This window comes from Anabrus simplex, chromosome 1 (assembly GCF_040414725.1).
Source record: "Anabrus simplex isolate iqAnaSimp1 chromosome 1, ASM4041472v1, whole genome shotgun sequence".
Taxonomy (NCBI): domain Eukaryota; kingdom Metazoa; phylum Arthropoda; class Insecta; order Orthoptera; family Tettigoniidae; genus Anabrus; species Anabrus simplex.
The window spans coordinates 996,102,367-996,121,324 of record NC_090265.1 but is presented as its reverse complement, the minus strand read 5'-3'; the positions used below and the strand labels follow the sequence as shown (position 1 = coordinate 996,121,324).

Genomic DNA, 18,958 nt, shown 5'->3' with positions numbered 1-18,958 from the left:
AAGTAATTATAAGTCTTTGATGTATAACGGGTTTGTTTTTGAGGGAAACTTTCACTGTGCTTCCACAAAAGATGTTTTGTATCTGGCAAGTGGGCTTTTTTAATGCGTTTTCCACGTTTTGTCAACAGTACTTCTACCCAATACTTTCAAGGGTTTCAGTTTCTTAACTCTTTTTACTGACACTGAATGGAGAGATCAACTAAGAATCATTGCATAACTCAGGAGTGACTAGACCTGATTGATGAACGACGAAAATACAAGAATGCTAGAAATGAAGAGAGCAGAAAGGAGTAAAGGCGATTAAAGAATGAAGTGGGTAGAAAGTGCAAGGTAGCTAAGGAAGAATGGCTGAAGGAGAAATGCAAGGCCTCCACGGTATGCACTAGCCATGCGTCTTGGTGGGTGTGCTATTTATCAACTGATGAGCCCAACTTAGCACACTGGGGCAAAACACTGGCAACCAGGAATGAGTTAGCAGGAAATTTTTTTAAATGTCCAATAACGGACCATTTATATTGGTAATAAGTGCAAGGATGTCGAAGGTTGTATGGCCCTAGGAAAGGTAGATGCTGCATACAGGAAAATCAAGGAAACCGTTGGGGAAAGGAAATCTAGGTGTATGAATATTAAAAGCTCAGATGGAAAGCCACTTCTAGGGAAAGAGGACAAAGCAGAAAGATGGCAGGAACGTATCCAACAGTTGTATCAAGGTAAAGATTTAGATGATTTGGTTCTGGAACCAGAAGAGGCTGTTGATGCTGATGAAACGGGAGACCCAATTTTGAGGTCACAATTTGATAGAGCTGTGAGAGACCTAAATAGGAACAAGGCACCTGGAATTAATGACATTCCCTCTGAATTACTGACTGCCTTAGGAGAAACCAGCATGGCAAGTTTATTCCATTTAGTGTGGAAGATGTATGAGACAGGAGAAGTGCCATCCGATTTTCGGCAGAATGTTGTTATACCTATTCCCAAGAAAGCCGGTGCTGACAAGTGTGAAAAATACCGCACCATTAGTTTAGTATCTCACGCCTGCAAAACACGTATTATTTACAGAAGAATGGAAAGACAAGCTGAAGCTGAGTTGGGGGAAGATCAATTTGGTTTCACAAGAAATGTAGGAACTTGTGAAGCATCTTAGAGGATCGATTAAGGACAAGCCCCCGTACATGGCGTTCGTAGATCTAGAAAAGGAATTCGATAATGTTGATTGGACCAAGCTATTTAAGATTCTGAAGGTGATTGTCATCAGATGCCAGGAACAAATAATTATCTACAATCTGTATAAAAATCAGTCTGCAGTGATAAGAATCAAGGGCTTTGAAAAAGAAGCAGCAATCCAGAAAGAAGTGAGGCAAGGCTACAGTTTGTCCCCTCTCTTTTTCAGTGTTTACATAGAACAGGTAGTAAGGGAAATCAATGAGTAATTTGGAAAGGGAATCACAATCCAAGGAGAGGAAATCAAAACGTTGAGATTTGCCGATGATATTGTTATTTTATCTGAGACTGCAGAAGATCTTGAGAAGTTGCTGAATGGTATGGATGAAGACTTGGGTAAGGAGTACCCAAAACAAAAGTAATGGAGTGCAGTCAAACAAAGGCAAGTGATGCAGGAAATATTAGATTAGGAAATGAAGTCTTAAGGGAAGTATATGAATATTGTTACTTGGGTAGTAAAATAACTATAGATGGTAGAAGTAAGAAAGACATAAAATGCAGACTAGTGCAAGCAAGAAAAAGCTTTCTTAAGAAAAGAAATTTGCTCACTTCAAACATTGATATAGGAATTAGAAAGATATTTCTGAAGTCTTTCATCTCGAGTGTGGCATTGTATGGAAGTGAAACATAAACGATGACTAGCCCAGAAAGAAAGAGGATAGAAGCTTTTGAAATGTGGTGTTACAGAAGAATGCTGAAGGTGAGATGGATAGATTGAATCATGAATGAAGATATACTGAATCGATTTGGTGAGAGGAGATTGATTTGGCTAAATTTGACAAGAAGAAGAGATAGAATGATAGAACACAGCTTAAGACACCCAGGACTTGTTCAGTTGGTTTTTTAAGGAAGTGTAGGGGTATACCAAGGTACGAATATGACAAGCAAATTAGAGCAGAAGTAGGATACAATAGTTACATAGAAATGAAAAGGTTAGCACAGGATAGGGTGGCATGGAAAGCTGCATCAAACCAGTCTATGGACTGATGACCCAGACAACACAACAACATTTTCTTCTATTTCATTTAGTCAACAAAATGAAGAACCTTATTCTTCTTCTTCCTGGTACGTTTCTGCTTATGCAGGCCGTTCACACAGCCTCTTCCAATCTTCTCCCATTATAGTCGTCTCTGATTTACGTCATTCTCCACATGATCCCTCCATCTTGTTCATGATCTTCCAAGTGGTCTTCCAGATTCTGTCCATTCCGGAGCTCTTCTTGGTAATCTTTTTGTCCCATTCTTTTGACGTTGCTGAAACATTTCAGCCTATTTCTCTCCATAGTTTCTTTTAGGGGGTTGAACTGTAGTGTGTTTTGTATTGTCTCATTTCTTATTTTGTCCCTCCTCATTTTACCCAAGATCCCTTGCAGAAAGTGCATCTCTGTCGCTTGTAATCTACTCAGTCTAACATTCTGTTCCATAGGTCAATATTGGCAAATAATATGATTTATATATCATGATTTTTGCTTTGGTAGGTAATTTTGAATTTCTAATTATGTCTGATACACAGTAATAAAATTTTGAGTAATTTCCTATCCTCTCTAGAATTTCTTCCTTGATGTTTCCTTTCCCAGTTTGCTTAGTTCGTAGGTATTTAGAAGCATCTTCTTCTTTAAGAATTCTTCCATTACACCTAACATCTTTAATTTTTCTGTTTTCTCTACTGATTTTCATTACCTCACTTTTCATTAAAATTATTTCCATGCCTGCTTCTTCAATTGCTTTCTGCCAGGTATTTAGTTGTTCTTTCAATTTTTGTTCATTTTCTTACTATATCATCACATCATCTGCATATGCTATGACTGTCATATCATTTGCTGTTGACCCTTGGCAAACTTTCCTCATAATATTGTCCATCACTTTATAAAAGAGCACTGATGAAAGTACACTTCCTTGTCGAACTCCTCTGTCTGTTCTAAACTATTCTGATTTTTGCCATCTATTATAACACAGTTCAGACATTTTTTACACATGTTTCTAATTCTGATTTGCATTTCTTTTGACAATTCCTTTCTATAACAGACCTTGCCATATCTCTTCTCTTCTAACCGTGTCATAAGCTTTGTGTATATCTATGAATGCAACTGCGATGTCTTTCCCAAATTCCCATTTCTTTTCCACTACTTGTCTAGCTGTAAATATGGCATCAGTAGTTGATCAAAATGAACAATTCAGCTCCAATCTTTTGTTCTGTCATATCCTTAGCTTTCAAAGCTGTGTCAGACATTGTAGTTTTTTGGTAAACTGTTATATTCACAGTTCATAGGACTGTCATCAAATTAAATATTATATTAGATCTTCCCATTCATTTATTAATGTTATGAATTAGGTTGGCAATTTCTGATTCATAAAGAATACTGTGCACTTCATTTTGCTGAATGTGCCTGGGCTGAATGTGAGCTGCTGTAGTACACATATCTGCAGCCAACAGAAGAACAAAGAAAATGATGTATGTTTTAATTAAATTATGAGTTGCTACATGGAACAACAGAGATTAAATCATTGATTAGATCATTCTTCATTGTCTCAGTAAATTCTTCCTATTTCTTTCATTTTTTCAGTCACTCGGTACATGATAAGTCTACCTTTTTGTTATAGATATATAACAGATTCTTCTGACCTTAATAAAAAAATACAAGATCTTCTGGATGAAGTGAAACTCAAACAGATGGATATATTTGACTTAAAGAAGAAACTTCAAGAAGCTGATGCAAAATTACGTCAGCAAAAGAATCTCTTTGATTCTGTACGCTCTGACAGGAATACATTCAGTAAACGTCTTCTAGAAGTGCAGGTAAGTAAACTTTTCATGGTGGTGGATTGACTCTTTATGCAAACAAGAAATGTCATTTTCTTTGCTGCTGCAGTTAATGTGGCAATGAGGGATACATGCAGCCATAATTTTGTTAATATTAGTGTGGGATTATCATAGATTTTGCAGCAATACTCCAGGGTCATTTATATAGCCATTATGCCCATTAGTAGTACTTTTGGTGTGATGGTTTTATTACATACCGGTATATAGCAATGGCATTTCAAATCAATCAATCAATCAATCAATCAATCAATCAATCAACCAATCAATCAATCACTACTGATCTGCATTTAGGGCAGGTGGCAGACTATCTATCTGTTGTTTTCCTAGCCTTTCCTTAAATGACTGCAAAGAAATCAGAAATTTATTGAACATCTCCCTTGGTAAGTTATTCCAATCCCTAACTCCCCTTCCTGTAAACAAATATTTGCCCTAATTTTTCCTCTTGAATTCCAACTTTATCTTCATACTGTGATCTTCCCAACTTTTAAAGACACCACTCAAACTTATTCGTCCACTAATATCATTCCATGCCATCTCTCCACTGACAGCTTGGAACATACCACTGAGTCAAGCAGCTCATCTGCTTTCTCCCAAGTCTTCCCAGCCCAAACTTCGTAACATTTTTGTAACGCTTTTTTTGTCGGAAATCATCCAGAACAAATTGAGCTGCTTTTCTATGAATTTTTTCCAGTTCTTGAATCAAGTAATCCTGGTGAGGGTCCCATACACTGGAAGCATACTCTAGTTGGGGTCTTACCAGAGACTTATATATCCTCTCTTTTACATCCTTACTACAACCCCTAAATACCCTCATAACCATGTTCAGAGATCTTTACCCTTTAATTACAATCCCATTTATGTGATTACACAGAGCTAATAGTGTAGAGTTTTGGCAAACACAGTGATAACTTTGTTGCTGTTAGTGCTATGATATCATACCAGGTGTGTTAGCACTCTTTTTTATTTTCTCTAGAAAATATTCAAGCTAGTAAGGTGTGAACAACACATGGTCAATATTCCTCTGTTTGCCTTGTATATTACAATTATCAACCTCCCTGAAGGTGGGAGCAGCACTGGATACTTTTGAAATTACAAACCATTTGAGCATATAAAGCATAATAATATAACTAGCCATTCATACAACTGAGTTAGAAGGTCAGGTCAAGTGCTCTCGTCTAGTAGAATAATAGAACTTTACTGAAGGCATAAAACCATGTTACATTCGATTTGGTTATAACTAAAAAGTCATAACATATAATGAAAATCCATGGCCTGTTTCCAGTTATTCGACCAGGCCAGTAATGGAATGAATGAAGCCCCATCTAGTGATGAGGATAGGAATTGTGCCGGCTGCCAAAGCCTGTCACACTCTTCAGGGGCAATGACTTTTTTGCTAGTGGCTTTACGTCGCACTGACACAGATAGGTCTCATGCCGATGATGGGATAGGAAAGGGCTAGGAGTCGGAGGGAAGTGGCCATGGCCTTAATTAAGGTCCAGCCCCAGCATTTGCCTGGTGTAAAAATGGGAAACCACGGAAAACCATCTTCAGGGCTGCCGACAGTGGGATTCGAACCCACTATCTCGCGGATGCAAGCTCACAGCTGCGCACCCCTAAACGCACGGCCAACTCGCCTGATGGGCAATGATTAATGAATGACAGATGAAATGAACTTATATTGGAGAGTGTTGCTGGAATGAAAGATGACAGGGAAAACCAGAGTACCCGGAGAAAATCCTGTCCCACCTCCGCTTTGCCCAGAATAAATCTCATATGGAGTGACCAGGATTTGAACCACAGAACCCAGTGGTGAGAGGCCAGTGCTCTGCCACCTGAGCCACGGAGGCCCACATAACATACAAGGGAGAAATTTGTATTGTCATATGGAATTAAATTATTACTGTAGTACAATAAATCAAACGAGTCAAGTTTACCTAATATTATTCATTTGGCACATTATGTTTACTGGCATTTTTCGTAAACAGGCAATGTGACCATTCAAAAATATCAGTCATCATTGTCTTGAACAGTTCTCAGCCTTCAGCCAGGTCTGTTGTTGATTAACAACATCAAAACTATCAATATATTATTCACACTTATTATCATTCTCAGTATTGGTATATGAAAGGGATAACTGATTATATACCAGTTGGTTTTAAAAGACTGACTGAATCTTATGCATCTGGGAGGAACATAGAAGTTAACTTTCTCCAATAATTTGGAACATTTTTTTGTGAGTTAAATAGTTTATAAATCAAACTAATATCAAAGTTTTCACATCTTTCAAAAAGTTTTCCAATTCTTTATATCCTATGCAGTCGTATGTGATACTGATTCTGTAAGAATAAATACTTATGTAAAATCATATGTTGGACAAAATATCTAGAAATGGAAGCAGTGTAGTTAGGATTCTACAATTGAGTACAATACAGTAATCCACTAATGGACATACAAATGTTATGTACCAGTATTTATAGGTGAGCAAGTTGTAAAAATCTCTGGATTACCTTGTTATGAAACTCTTTTCAAGGATTTTTTTCCTTTATATATGCTAGAGATGTTCAATAAGTAGAGAACATATTTCTTTTCATTGTGAAATGATATGTTGGAGAAAGACCAAATTTTATATACAGCAACTACAAGCCTTCCTTGGCAATGCCACAAAAATTATTTTAGTCATCTTTGGTAACATAACTGCTTTGCTGTAAAATGGCTACTGCATATGAAGTACATACAAAACAGAGATCTGTGATTGAATTTCCTTTTGTGGAGCAGGAGACCTTTGAAAACATTCACGGGCACTTCAAAAATGTCAATGGAAATCAGACAATATAGGAGTACAGTTAGTTGTTAGGTAAGGAGAGTATCAGCATAACAGTGAGGTAAAGTGAGACTGTCAGATCATCAACGTGTGGCATGATGGCATGCAGCTGTGACATCATCAACTGTTCAGGGCACAGACATGCTTATTTGCGGCGAATAACAGCAAAATAAATGGTTACTCAACTTGACATGTTTGTGGGTAGTGCCAACACAATCATCCACAGCTTAGGCTGTTCAAAGGTTTGTTCTAAATGGTTCCCTAAGTGCCTAATTAATGATAATAGGAAACAAAGGACAGGTTATACAGAGCTGTTTGAACATCATGAGGCTGATGATGATTTTTTAGTGGATGAAACACGGATTCATCATTTTTAAGCCTGAGGCCAAATGATAGTCCATGGAGTAGCATCACACGAATTTGCCTCAGCTGGCAAGGTCTTCTGGGATTCTGAAGGAGTGATTCTGATTGACACATATTCTGCTGGTTACACAATAACCTCAGAAATTTACATTGAGAATCTGAAAAAATGGAAGCGATGATTTCTGTGTTCAAAATCATAAAGATACCAAAAACATCCTTCTTCAACATTTATGCAAGACCACAAACAAGTCTATACACCCATGAAGCAATCACAAAGCTTGAGTGGACTGTTCTTCCTCATCTACCCTTACAGCCTGGATCTTGCATCATCTGACTTTTATTTGTTTGGTCCCCTTAAAGATGTAGTCCGTGGGAGGCAATGCAACACCATTGAGAATGTCATAGTCAACATTCAGATGTGGCTAAGGAGGAAATCAGTTGAATATTACTGTCGTGGTATGCTGGCTCTTACATATCAGTGGAGGAAAGTCATAGATTAGAACAGAGACTATGTTGAATAAAAGGTACTTGCTGCTAATAAAATGGGGAATAATGTGGTCTGTTCCCTGTTGCAAATAAACAAACCTCCAATGAGGAAAAGAAATAATAATAATTTATTCTTTTTTACGAGGGAGTGTGTAATAAATTCATGAGACAATTGTGAACGGTTCATACTCCACAAGCGTTTGGAATTCTTACCCACTAAACACCACACCCTTTTCCCACGTTAGCATCTTTGCCCAGGAACTGCTCTCGCATTACTTCAGGGTGGCATCGTGCTTTTACCCTATCAGGCTTCTTTCTTCGTTTCTCCTGACATTCATGAGCATCGAAATCCCTCAGTACTATTTGGTTGAATGGAAAAATGTAGTGTTGTTGAAATCTAAAGTTGTAGGTTAGTTGTATCTAGCTTGAATGTACTGGATGTCTGTAAATACAGAGAATTTACAGTAGATAAGAAACTTGGCTACACAAGGCTAAAAGTGTGAAAGGTATGTTAAGTAATGTTCTTACTTCCTCTGGTTCATGCAGATCTTCTTAACACTACATTAGAGTCATATTGCTTGCTATCATCTGTGTGAGATTTGCTGTGTGGTGAGAGGCCTTGAGTTAGGGGCGAGGAGGGGAAGAGAATGATGTTCCCTCCTAGTCATCAACTGTGTTTTGCAGTGACATTCACCATACAATAATGTGGATTATTTGTCAATACCTACACATGTATTTGCATCACAGTGTGTATTTTTAACCCTTTTTAAAAATCTTTTTAGCATATGGATAATACGAATTATATGTTGTCTATATCAAACCATAAGTGACCCACACTGCAAGAGTTCAAGAATGTCCAAAACCATTCTACAGTAAATGTCATCATCACCAGAATAGACTTATTTTACCGAAACAGACAGGATTTTAAGTGCACACGTTGAAAAATATTTTTATGCTTAGGCTAATTAGTCTCTTAAGATTTTCATGGTTAAATGGCTGAGGATGGTCCTATGCTGGGCCGAAACTAGTACCATTATGTAATATTGTATACCAAATATAAATTTTATTGATTAGGAGGAACATCTACCAATCTTACTTTATTTATTTAGACCATCAATACAGAACATGAAACTTGTAAATCCATTTCCCTCATGGATCTTCTCCCATCTTTGCTACCATCATTTCATTTGTTTGCTGTAAGCCAGCTTCTTGGCGTATTACTTTCCTAACTCTCGTTGAGTACGCCAGGCTTCCTGTCTCTCTAAGGCAAGTAAGTCAATTGGTAGTACTGCTGCTACCATAAGGATCACAGGTTCAGATACCATGATATGCACTTGTAATTCTTAAAGCTGATCTCTGCTGTACTGCAGCTATCCTTCACTGGTATTTTTCATACTTCAAAGACAGTCCAAATTTCTGAACCATATAGAAATATTGATTGAACTATCATTGTCAAAAGTCATCTCTTGCTAGATTTTGGACCTTTTACATTCCTCATTAATCTTCTTAGTACAATAATTGTTTTCTCTGCCTTGTCTACTGCACATATGATCCCAGAATGTAAGTTTGGTATCAAATGCCACACCAAGATACTTCATACTTCTAGACGTTTTGATCACTGATTGTCCAACCTGCATTGGAATGATTGTCATAATTCTTTCCTTGTCAAAAGAAAAATCTCTGTTTTATGATCTGTTTGAAGTAATCTGTAATTCGCCATCCATTCTTTAACATGTTGCATCACTTGATTCAGCTTAAACTGAGCAACTCCAATCTTGAGTTACTATCAAAACAGCTACATCATCAGCATAACCTACTAGCATAGTGTCTTCCGGCATCTCCAATCACAACAAACCGTCATACATGATGTTCCAAAGATTTGGTCCAAGGATAGACTCTTGTGCTGCACCAGCTGTGAGATGTTTCATTCTCTGACCATATTCTGTATAATATCCAGCTTGAAGTAAATGCCTGAAGTGAATCAATGTTTTTTGTTATTGTGTATATATTGTATATTATGTATATAATTTCCTTGCCATACGCTAATAATAATAATAATACTAGCTTTCAAATAGCTTCACATTATGCATAGGAGATACTCTGGTAGTTTAAAGGTTTCTTGAAACACTTCCAGCATGTCATTCCATCTTGTCGAGTTGAAAGTGTTTTTAACATCCAAAGTTATAAGAAGCATCATTTTTCGAGAATGATGATTACCCATTTGTGCGCTTTCTGCTGTGTTCACTACTTCTTGCACTACATCAATTGTTGAGTGTCCTTGTCGAAATCCGTGTTGACGATCAGATAGATCCCCAGCTGATCGGACTGCTGATAAAATTCTTGGCTGCAGAAGTTTCTCCAAGTCTTTCTCAGCAGTATCCAGCATACATAAAGGCCTATAGCCCCCAGATTTCCCTTTGCTTATTAGAACTACTCGAACTATTTTCCAGCGACCACTAAAAATCCCCGACATCAGGCAGTTGTTTTACATTTATAGCAGCATCTGTGGACAGAATTCTGTTATCATCTTTAATATCTCTGCTGAAATGCCATCTGGTCCTGTGGCCTTTTTATTTCTGAGGTAAATAATCACTGTCGTTAACTCTTCTAATGAAAAAAGTGGTATATCATCTATATCCTTCTTGTCTTCATCATCAAACCTCTCAGGATGATCTGGGAATAGTGTATTCACAAAATCCTATGTGGATTTTGTGTCCAAAGTCAGATTTGAGAGATTCCCAAGTTTCTTCATAATGATCTTATATCCTAGTCCCCATAGGTCATCATCTACTTCCTTAGCCAGTTCCTACCATTTGTAGACTTTACTCCTTTTAATTGCATTTCTGAGTTCTTTCTTTGCTGAATTATACTCCCCTGTGAGTGAGGTATCTTCATGGTCAACTTGCTCTCTCTGTGCCTTCTGTCTAAGTCACAAACATCTTGTCATTTAAACAATTTCTTTGGTCCACCAGTACGCTTAACATTTTCTCTTTTGTGGTGTGTTTCTGGTTATAGACAAATCACATGCTCTCTGAATGAGCTGCATGGAGAGTTCAACACATTTCTTAGCCATTTCATTTCCCTTATAATGTAAAACAATATAAAAGCTAAAATTTCCTCCTATTCAGTACTACTTATTATAACCTAAAAAGTCACAAATATTTGATGAAACTAGAGACCATCATCAGTCAAAATAATTAAAGTTAAGGCAAGACATGAATAATATAATAGATAAAATTTATGAAGCAAGCGTGTTGTTGATATTTGGCGCAAGACAAGGAAAGAGTTGAATGTTAAACACTCATCACGATCACATGTCTTGTGTAAGTTCTCAAAGTTTTCTTCCAGTTTCAAAATGAAATGGCGTATGGCTTTTAGTGGCTGGAGTGTCCGAGGACAAGTTCGGCTCGCCAGATGCAGGTCTTTCAATTTGACACCCGTAGGTGACCTGCGTGTCATGATGAGGATGAAATGATGATGAAGACGACACATACACCCAATTATGGTTAAAATTCCCGACCCTGCCGGGACCCCTGTGACCAAAGGCCAGCACACTAACCATTTAGCCATGGAGCCGAACTTCCAATTTCAAGAATGCACTTAACAAAACACCAGGTGAAACACTTAAAAAACTAGCACTTGAAGAGTCCTCCTGAATTCACTTCAGCTGAAACAAGTGTGAATAGAATAATGTTTATGGAAAAATGTTGAAATGTTAATTTGTTTCCAATATGGATCATTGAAAAAGTTGAAAGAGCAAAAGCAAAGAAATAGAATAGAATAGAGCTGAGTTGTAGATGGGAGGAGGAAGAGAAGGGAGGCATAGTGTAGCCTAAGGTGGGGCTGAGGAATGTGGAATGGTGGGTGAATACTGGAGGGAATTTGGAGAAAAATGAAAAAGAGGGATTAGAGTACCAGTACTTAATTTCTTTTTATTGAAAATAGCAATTAATAGATCAAATAAAGGGTCTGGTTTTTCTGATATCTCATTAAGGTTGAAACTGGGATTAAAGTATTGATCCAGGTGGATGAAACAATTTTCAAAGATATTGAGCAGAGAGCCCTTGTATTTTTAAGATTTTTAGATCTTGAACAATATTTGTGAATTTATGGTTTGAGTCCATCATATATTTAGCTTTTGTTTTACATTATATTGTTCTTCAATTCGGAATAATATGAAATTTATTACCTATGATTTCTCTTATAGCCATAACACTTTTCTGTTATACTCTCCATTCCATTCTTTAAAACCTCAAGAAATTTATTTCTGTCCATACTATCTATATTCCACAGTGTTGATTTACATGGTGCAATATTTAGCTGTGGAGTATTATTAAGAACACAAAAAATAATGTATTGGTGATCACTTCCTGTGTATTCCTCAATCACTTGCCATCCATTGATTTTTGACACAGTGTCCTTTGAAGCATAAGTAATGTCTGGTATAGTTCCTATACAACCTGGGCACTGAAAGGTTGGCACATTTCCAACATTAATGACCATCAGACCCAGTCTGGCGGCCATCTCCATAGTCCTTCGTCCTTTAGAGTCTGTCTGCAGAATGCCCCCTTGTAATGCTTGGGCATTAAAATGACCAGCAACTATTAAACTCTTGTCCATCCCTTGTAATGTATCCTCACGACCATCCAGCTTTGCCTGAAAATAAAAAAGTGCCTCATTCAGAGTAAAATAACAGCTCACAAAAGTGTATTCACCAGTGCCAACCCAGGCAAATCCATCTCCACGTCGTTGGTTTATTACTTGAAATTTATCTAAATTTGGTATCCAAATTGCAGCTGTTTCAAGATTATCCACTAACCAGCCTGGGTGATCCCTATCCTGATATTGTTCACTGAGGAGAAAAATATCTACTTCTATCTTAGAGGTCATCTGCGTCAAATGATTGTTTGCGGTTTGACTTCTGTATTTGTTTGCCTGAATAATCTGCATCATGAAACGCTATGCACGCTCCTGAACCAGAAACATGATTTCGTTTAGCTTCTTCAACATCCATGTGTGAGCATATTATACATCGTGGCTTTGCTTTACAACCTGCAGCCTTGTGTCCTGCTTCTCCACACTTAAAACAAAGCTTACATCTGTCCGCGCCTTTGCAGTTGCATGCCTGATGCCCATATGATAGACATCTAAAGCAACCGAGATACCATGATCCTTTTCTGGATTCTACAATATAACCATTGTATATTAATGGTACCTATGTCCAGTAGTTTCTGAGCCCTTTTATCTTCTATGGCTATAATGGCAAGTTTCAGCCCTCCGCTGTTCGGGTTTGTAATTGGGACTTTTAATTCTTCTTCGAAATTTCCAAGATCCCATCTTACAGCTTCCTCTACATCACTGTCTATGTCCTGAATATCCAAGGTAGTACGTGGATTTCAAGTCTTCAGATCTGCATCTTGTCCAAGGACATCTCTCAGAGATTTATTAAGATTATCTCTATTCTCATTTTGTGGGGCTATATTGAACTTGAGAAGAATCACGTTAGCTTGTGTTTTGCAAATAGGTCGAATACTCACTCCACTGTCTTCTGGTTTTATTTTACTCCGAATGTCCTTCAAAACGTTTGCATAGGTTTTGCTGCTCATCGGCTTGATAAGGACAGCTTCTGAATGACCCCTTAATTTTAATTGATTCCATTTCTATTGATTTTCCCTGCTATCAATGACTTCCATTCTGCCAGAATTGGCTCCATCTGTTGTAATTAAAAGAAATAAGTTTCATAATGATAGATCCGTATTGAACTGTGATTACAATAGAGTAAAATAATATATTATTGGTCCACCTTTTCAATACAAAATGAAAATTACATAGGGACTAGTTTCGACCTAGTAATAGGTCATCATCAGCCTGAAGTAAATTAAAGCGTAAATATCGAAGAAAACATAAACAATGTAAACACAAGTACAGTCTTTTTAAAGGTACATACCATGTGGGAAGTTGAGTAGAGATATATTAAAAATAATAACTCATCCAATTGACGAAGCACTGAGCGGAAGTTATGTAAAGTTCGGTGCGCCGTATATTATAAAAGACCACTGTGCACTAAATGATGTAATAAAGAAGAATAGTAGGTTGAATGCTGGCTTCTTCTTACATGGATGTATTTTGACGTCTTTCAATACCTTATAAAATACGACGTAATCTTCTTCGAATATACAACAGCTAAGAAGAAGCCAGCATTCAACCTACTATTCTTCTTTATTACATCATTTAGTGCACAGTGGTCTTTTATAATATACGGCGCACCGAACTTTACATAACTTCCGCTCAGTGCTTCGTCAATTGGATGAGTTATTATTTTTAATATATCTCTACTCAACTTCCCACATGGTATGTACCTTTAAAAAGACTGTACTTGTGTTTACATTGTTTATGTTTTCTTCGATATTTACGCTTTAATTTACTTCAGGCTGATGATGACCTATTACTAGGTCGAAACTAGTCCCTATGTAATTTTCATTTTGTATTGAAAAGGTGGACCAATAATATATTATTTTACTCTATTCCATCTGTTGTAAGTTGAATTTATTCCTCTTCGATTCTCTCTCCTTCATCTTCATTTTTCACTAATGATGACACAGGCAATTCACCCATCTCTTTAGCTGCTGATTCCAGTTTAAGATTTTCCCTAGTTCTCTTCCAGGATGTCCTGCATGTCGCTCCAGCACTGAGAGCTTGCTACAGTTTCCGTAAACTATTTTGAATTTCCATCTTCAAATTCTTAAGCGGAATAGTCAGAATGCTTTCCTGGGTAGTCTCAAAATGTTCCTCCTACCTGCATTGTTCCTCCAATATCTGCTGGCCGATGTCTGTAATCGACATCGTTTCTATATTCCCCTTCTCAATAGTTACTTGAGACTCATATGAAGAGTAGTACAGTTAGTGATTATTGCTTGAAGCTTCACGAGTGTATCTAAGAGATGTTACCTTTTGTTTTAAATGGTAGTTTTTACTCCTGCTGTCCCTACTAGGTTTCAAATAGAGCATGGTTTATTTCATAGGTATTGTTATGTGGTGGGCCTTGGAAAGTATTATTTCCTGAATGATGTCACTAGATGGCACTAATTATTTCATGAAACTGCTGTCTTCTCCATTTGCCATAACTGTATTTTGGCTGTTGTTAACTTCAATTTCTGAGATCGCTGTATCTTTAGTATTAGCATTATCAATGTTCAGAACCTTTTTCCTTACATTGTAATATTCTTCCAGTGCACTCACTGTGGTCAAGATGTCTTCCTTCATATCTTTCTTAATATATCCTTCTGTATTTGCTAAGCTTTTCAGTTTTTGTAGAGCACTTTGTACACGTTCAACTAGTATGTCCATAATTAATTAATAATAGTAATTGCTTCAGCTACCATTTATAGTTGAGCCATCTAGGCTGCCTGTGTATCAATTTTGACATTCCATTTTACTCTACCAAGTGGCAGAATAAACTGGATTTCTTTTAGGCAATCTATAGCTGAGTTTTAATTTCATTGGGTAAGCACCAAATGTAACACCCGAGATCTTTAACATGCTGACTTCACACAAAATGGAGAGTTGAATGGAATTTTTTTTTCTTTTTCACCTTTCAAAAATCTGACTACATCTGCCAGGTTTGAACCCTCATTCTTGGGACCCAGAGGCCAACAATCTACCACTGTTCTACAGAGGTAGCTAGGTTCCTATTGACTTGATATTCATTGCCTTTAAAATATGTTTATGTTAATTTTTATGAATTCACCAGATTTTCAAACGGGTCTGTCAAAAAAGAAAAAAACATTCTTGCACTATTATGCTTTTCAGCTTTAAAGAAGCATGAGGAATACACCACATTTTCTGTATAAAGAGAGATTTACATACAGTTACTATTATCAAATAATTTTCAGATTTATAAATGACATTTTAATTGCAACAGCACCACATGAATCAATATTACCTGTTAGAAATGCACCAGAGGTCTAGTACTAGTAAAGGTGTTGTTTTGGATTTCATTCAGAATAATCCTCGTATACTCTAAGTACGTGGATAATTACACAATAGGCATTCATCAGCAAGTCTTCTGTGGTACATATTCTACTGAGACAAGGACCCTTCTCAAACAATATCTTCAGAGGCTGGAAGTATTCCAGATGAGAAGCCTCCATCAAATTTTTGTCATTACTCTCCATGACCAAATCTGTAATGAAACCATCCAGAAACAATTTGATGGTCAGTCAACAATTGGAGAAACTATCCTGATTAGGAGACTTAAGTGATTTGGCCATGTCTGCTGTATGCATAAAATTTGGATACCATGCAGACTTCTTTGGTGGTAACGACCAGTGCATTGGAAGGTTCAAAGGACAGCACCTAAGAAGACGTGGCCTAAACAGATTGAGCAAGATCTGAGCATCCTAAGGAGTAGTATAACCAAGCTGAGTTATAGCTATAGCCCTTAACATTTGAAGAAGCAGATTAATGAAGTCTAAAAACCAATGGCACCCACAGCAGTATATCAGCTTTGGAGCAGGCCATGTCTCCCTCTTACCCGCAGGTTTAGGTTTCATTCCTGGCTCAACCAAGGATTTTAATTAATAGAACTGAGGGCTAAAACTTGGTTCACTCAGTCTCATGAGACCAACTGGAGCTGGTGTTATGAGAGATGATATATTCTGTAATTCATTAAATCTTAGTACATAGAAGAATGTATCAGCTACAATGTGAACATGGTTCAAAAGACCAAATCAAGTCTGGGAAGATTCTTGAAAGGAATTAATTTTGATTCACCTCTTTCATTTCAACTTGTGTCATAAGAGTATCTCAGATAAGGATCACTGGTTGCTAAAGATTCAATCCTAGATCAGGCATTGGGAATATACTAAACACATATCCATTTCACAATACTTCAGAATGTACTTCCTAAACCTTTTCTTGTGCTCTTAGGATGAAAATACAGAGTTAAAGCAGAGAGTGAAGATTATGAGTCATCAAATTGATCAATTGAAGGAAGATATTGCAGTCAAGGAGAGAGATATCATGCGGGAACAATTTGGTAAGAACTTACAGAGCAGTAGTTCAAATAATAGTAATATGATTCAAGCAGTTGTGATCCAGGCAAATAGTTTTTCATTTGATATTTGTATGTATTTTTTTTTAACTTATAAAGCATACCTTATGTATACCAATAAAGGAAAGGGATGATTAAAAATCGGATAGGAGAAAGGTCGTTTGTCAATAAATGCTTTGTACTGTTAAAAGAGCTCATTGATGTACTAATAGTGCACTAAGTACAGTAAAGTGTTAGATATTATTTATTAAAATGTAACTCTTTGGCAAATGGCAACACTTTCCACATCACGTTAGGATAATTTCTGGTTTGTCCATATACTGGGTGGTCCAACAGCCCCTTGTGATCCAGTTATATGCATCCTTTCACATTTACTACAATTCTGAAAGACATCAGTCCCTCTCCCTAAACCGGGGTAATATAATCAGATGTGTTTTCATGGGCTAGAAGACAGCAGGAAGCTGCAGCTGTGGGAACATAGACCTGGATAATATTAATCCTGCAAGGGGAAGCATTCAGTTTGATGGTAATGATTCTATCGCTGATGGGTTCATAGCCTAGGACAGTATTGTTCAGTTTTTCAGGAACAACAATTGCAACACCATTTCGACTCATATAATCACTTACAATGCTAAAAAGAGAAAGATGTTCTACCTTTTCAGTACAATAACACTGTTGCACGAATCAATGTAGCAACATATTTAATTTATTAAGGGACCAGTTTTGACATCTGTCCATGTCATCATCAGCCTACACAAAAATGGCAAGAAGTTAACACAATTGTAACACTTATGACACTTTTCTTGAATTAAAAATACAGTTGAACCTTCTTTATACGTAACTCTGTTCTATGTAATTCGTATTTGTACGTAATTTCCTTTCGGTCCCGACAAAATATAATTTAAAAGCGTGTTAATTAAACCTTATTTGTACGTAATTCGCTGTTATACGTATTAAGTGCTAGTGAAATATAACTGAGTTTTACGTAATTGTAATAAGAATGTGCTTTCTAAAGAGAAACTTCTGTATTTACGAAGTTTCCTCTTTGTCGGCGTAGGCGGAAGTAGAGCGATCAGGTTTCAGTGCTGAAACAGAACACAGAGTTTCGCCGAGTAACATTGTTGACCCTTACTTACTGGCGCCTTAACAAAGGCGAGTCCCCTTCGCTCCTCCTCTACCTTCATCGTTTTTGACACGCTACCAAAGATTAAGATAAGCAAAGTGGGCGGTTTTGGTGCAGAAACAAAAGAAAATACAGTGAATATGTTTGAATATGAGAATTTCTTTTGTGGGAACAACGGAGGAGTAAAATATCCACGATGCTGGTATCTGGTGTTTACTGTTGAACAGTAGTTTTGTCATTCAGTTACTTTTGATTAGCCATGGAGAACAGAAAAAGAAAAGGTTATACGAGAAGTGGACGCTAATCCGCACAAAACAAAAACTGAAATCGCTTCAGGCTTAGGGATTGCTTATTACGCTATATACAGTCATTAGTAAAAAAAGCTATTTTGGATGCGTTCTTAAAACTGGGTTCAAAATCAGCAAAGTGCAGCCGTCAGCAAGAAGGATGGTACGTAGATTTGGAGAAAGTACATTTCACATGGTTCCAGCAAAAGTGGGCTGCAGCTCTACCAATTAGTGGAGATATGCTGAAGGCAAAGGCGATAGATTTAGCTAAAATGATGATTATCACTGCTGCTTTCAAGGCTTCGCCAGGATGGCTGCAAGGATTTAAAGATCGTCATGGAAACACAGGGAGAACAATTTGCGGTGACTCAAAATCTGCGGACGACGTCACGGTGCAGCACTGGAAAGAAGAGGTTCTGCTGGGTATCGTAAGCGATTATCAGCCTCCAAACATCTACAACTGTAATGAGACCGGCCTGTTCTACAATCTCCTTCCTAATAAAACATTAGCTGAAAAAGGTAACTCATGCCATGAAGGGAAGAAAGGTAAAATTCGTGTAACAGTACTTCTCGCCAACAATGCAGATGGATCTGACAAACTTCCTCCCCTTGTGATAGGATAATCGAAGAATCCGAGGTGTTTTAAGAGTGCGAAAACAAAACCTAAGGAATATGAATCCAATGGAACAATGGTTGAAAAAACTGGACATTGAAATGAAAAAGAAACAGAAAAAGATCCTTCTTCTTACGGATCGATGTGCAGCACATCCACCTCAAATCGTTCT

General features: G+C 37.2%; 1 protein-coding gene across 1 annotated transcript in view; it reads left to right on the top strand.

Moving 5' to 3' along the window:
• The window catches only part of LOC136857711 (cilia- and flagella-associated protein 58), a 261,063-nt gene that overhangs the window by 162,982 nt on the left and 79,123 nt on the right, over nucleotides 1-18,958 (top strand). Inside the window, exons 12-13 of the mRNA XM_068225146.1 lie at nucleotides 3,822-4,017; nucleotides 16,640-16,748. Of these exons, the coding sequence (XP_068081247.1) occupies nucleotides 3,822-4,017; nucleotides 16,640-16,748 (305 nt within the window). The remainder of the gene's footprint in view (nucleotides 1-3,821; nucleotides 4,018-16,639; nucleotides 16,749-18,958) is intronic.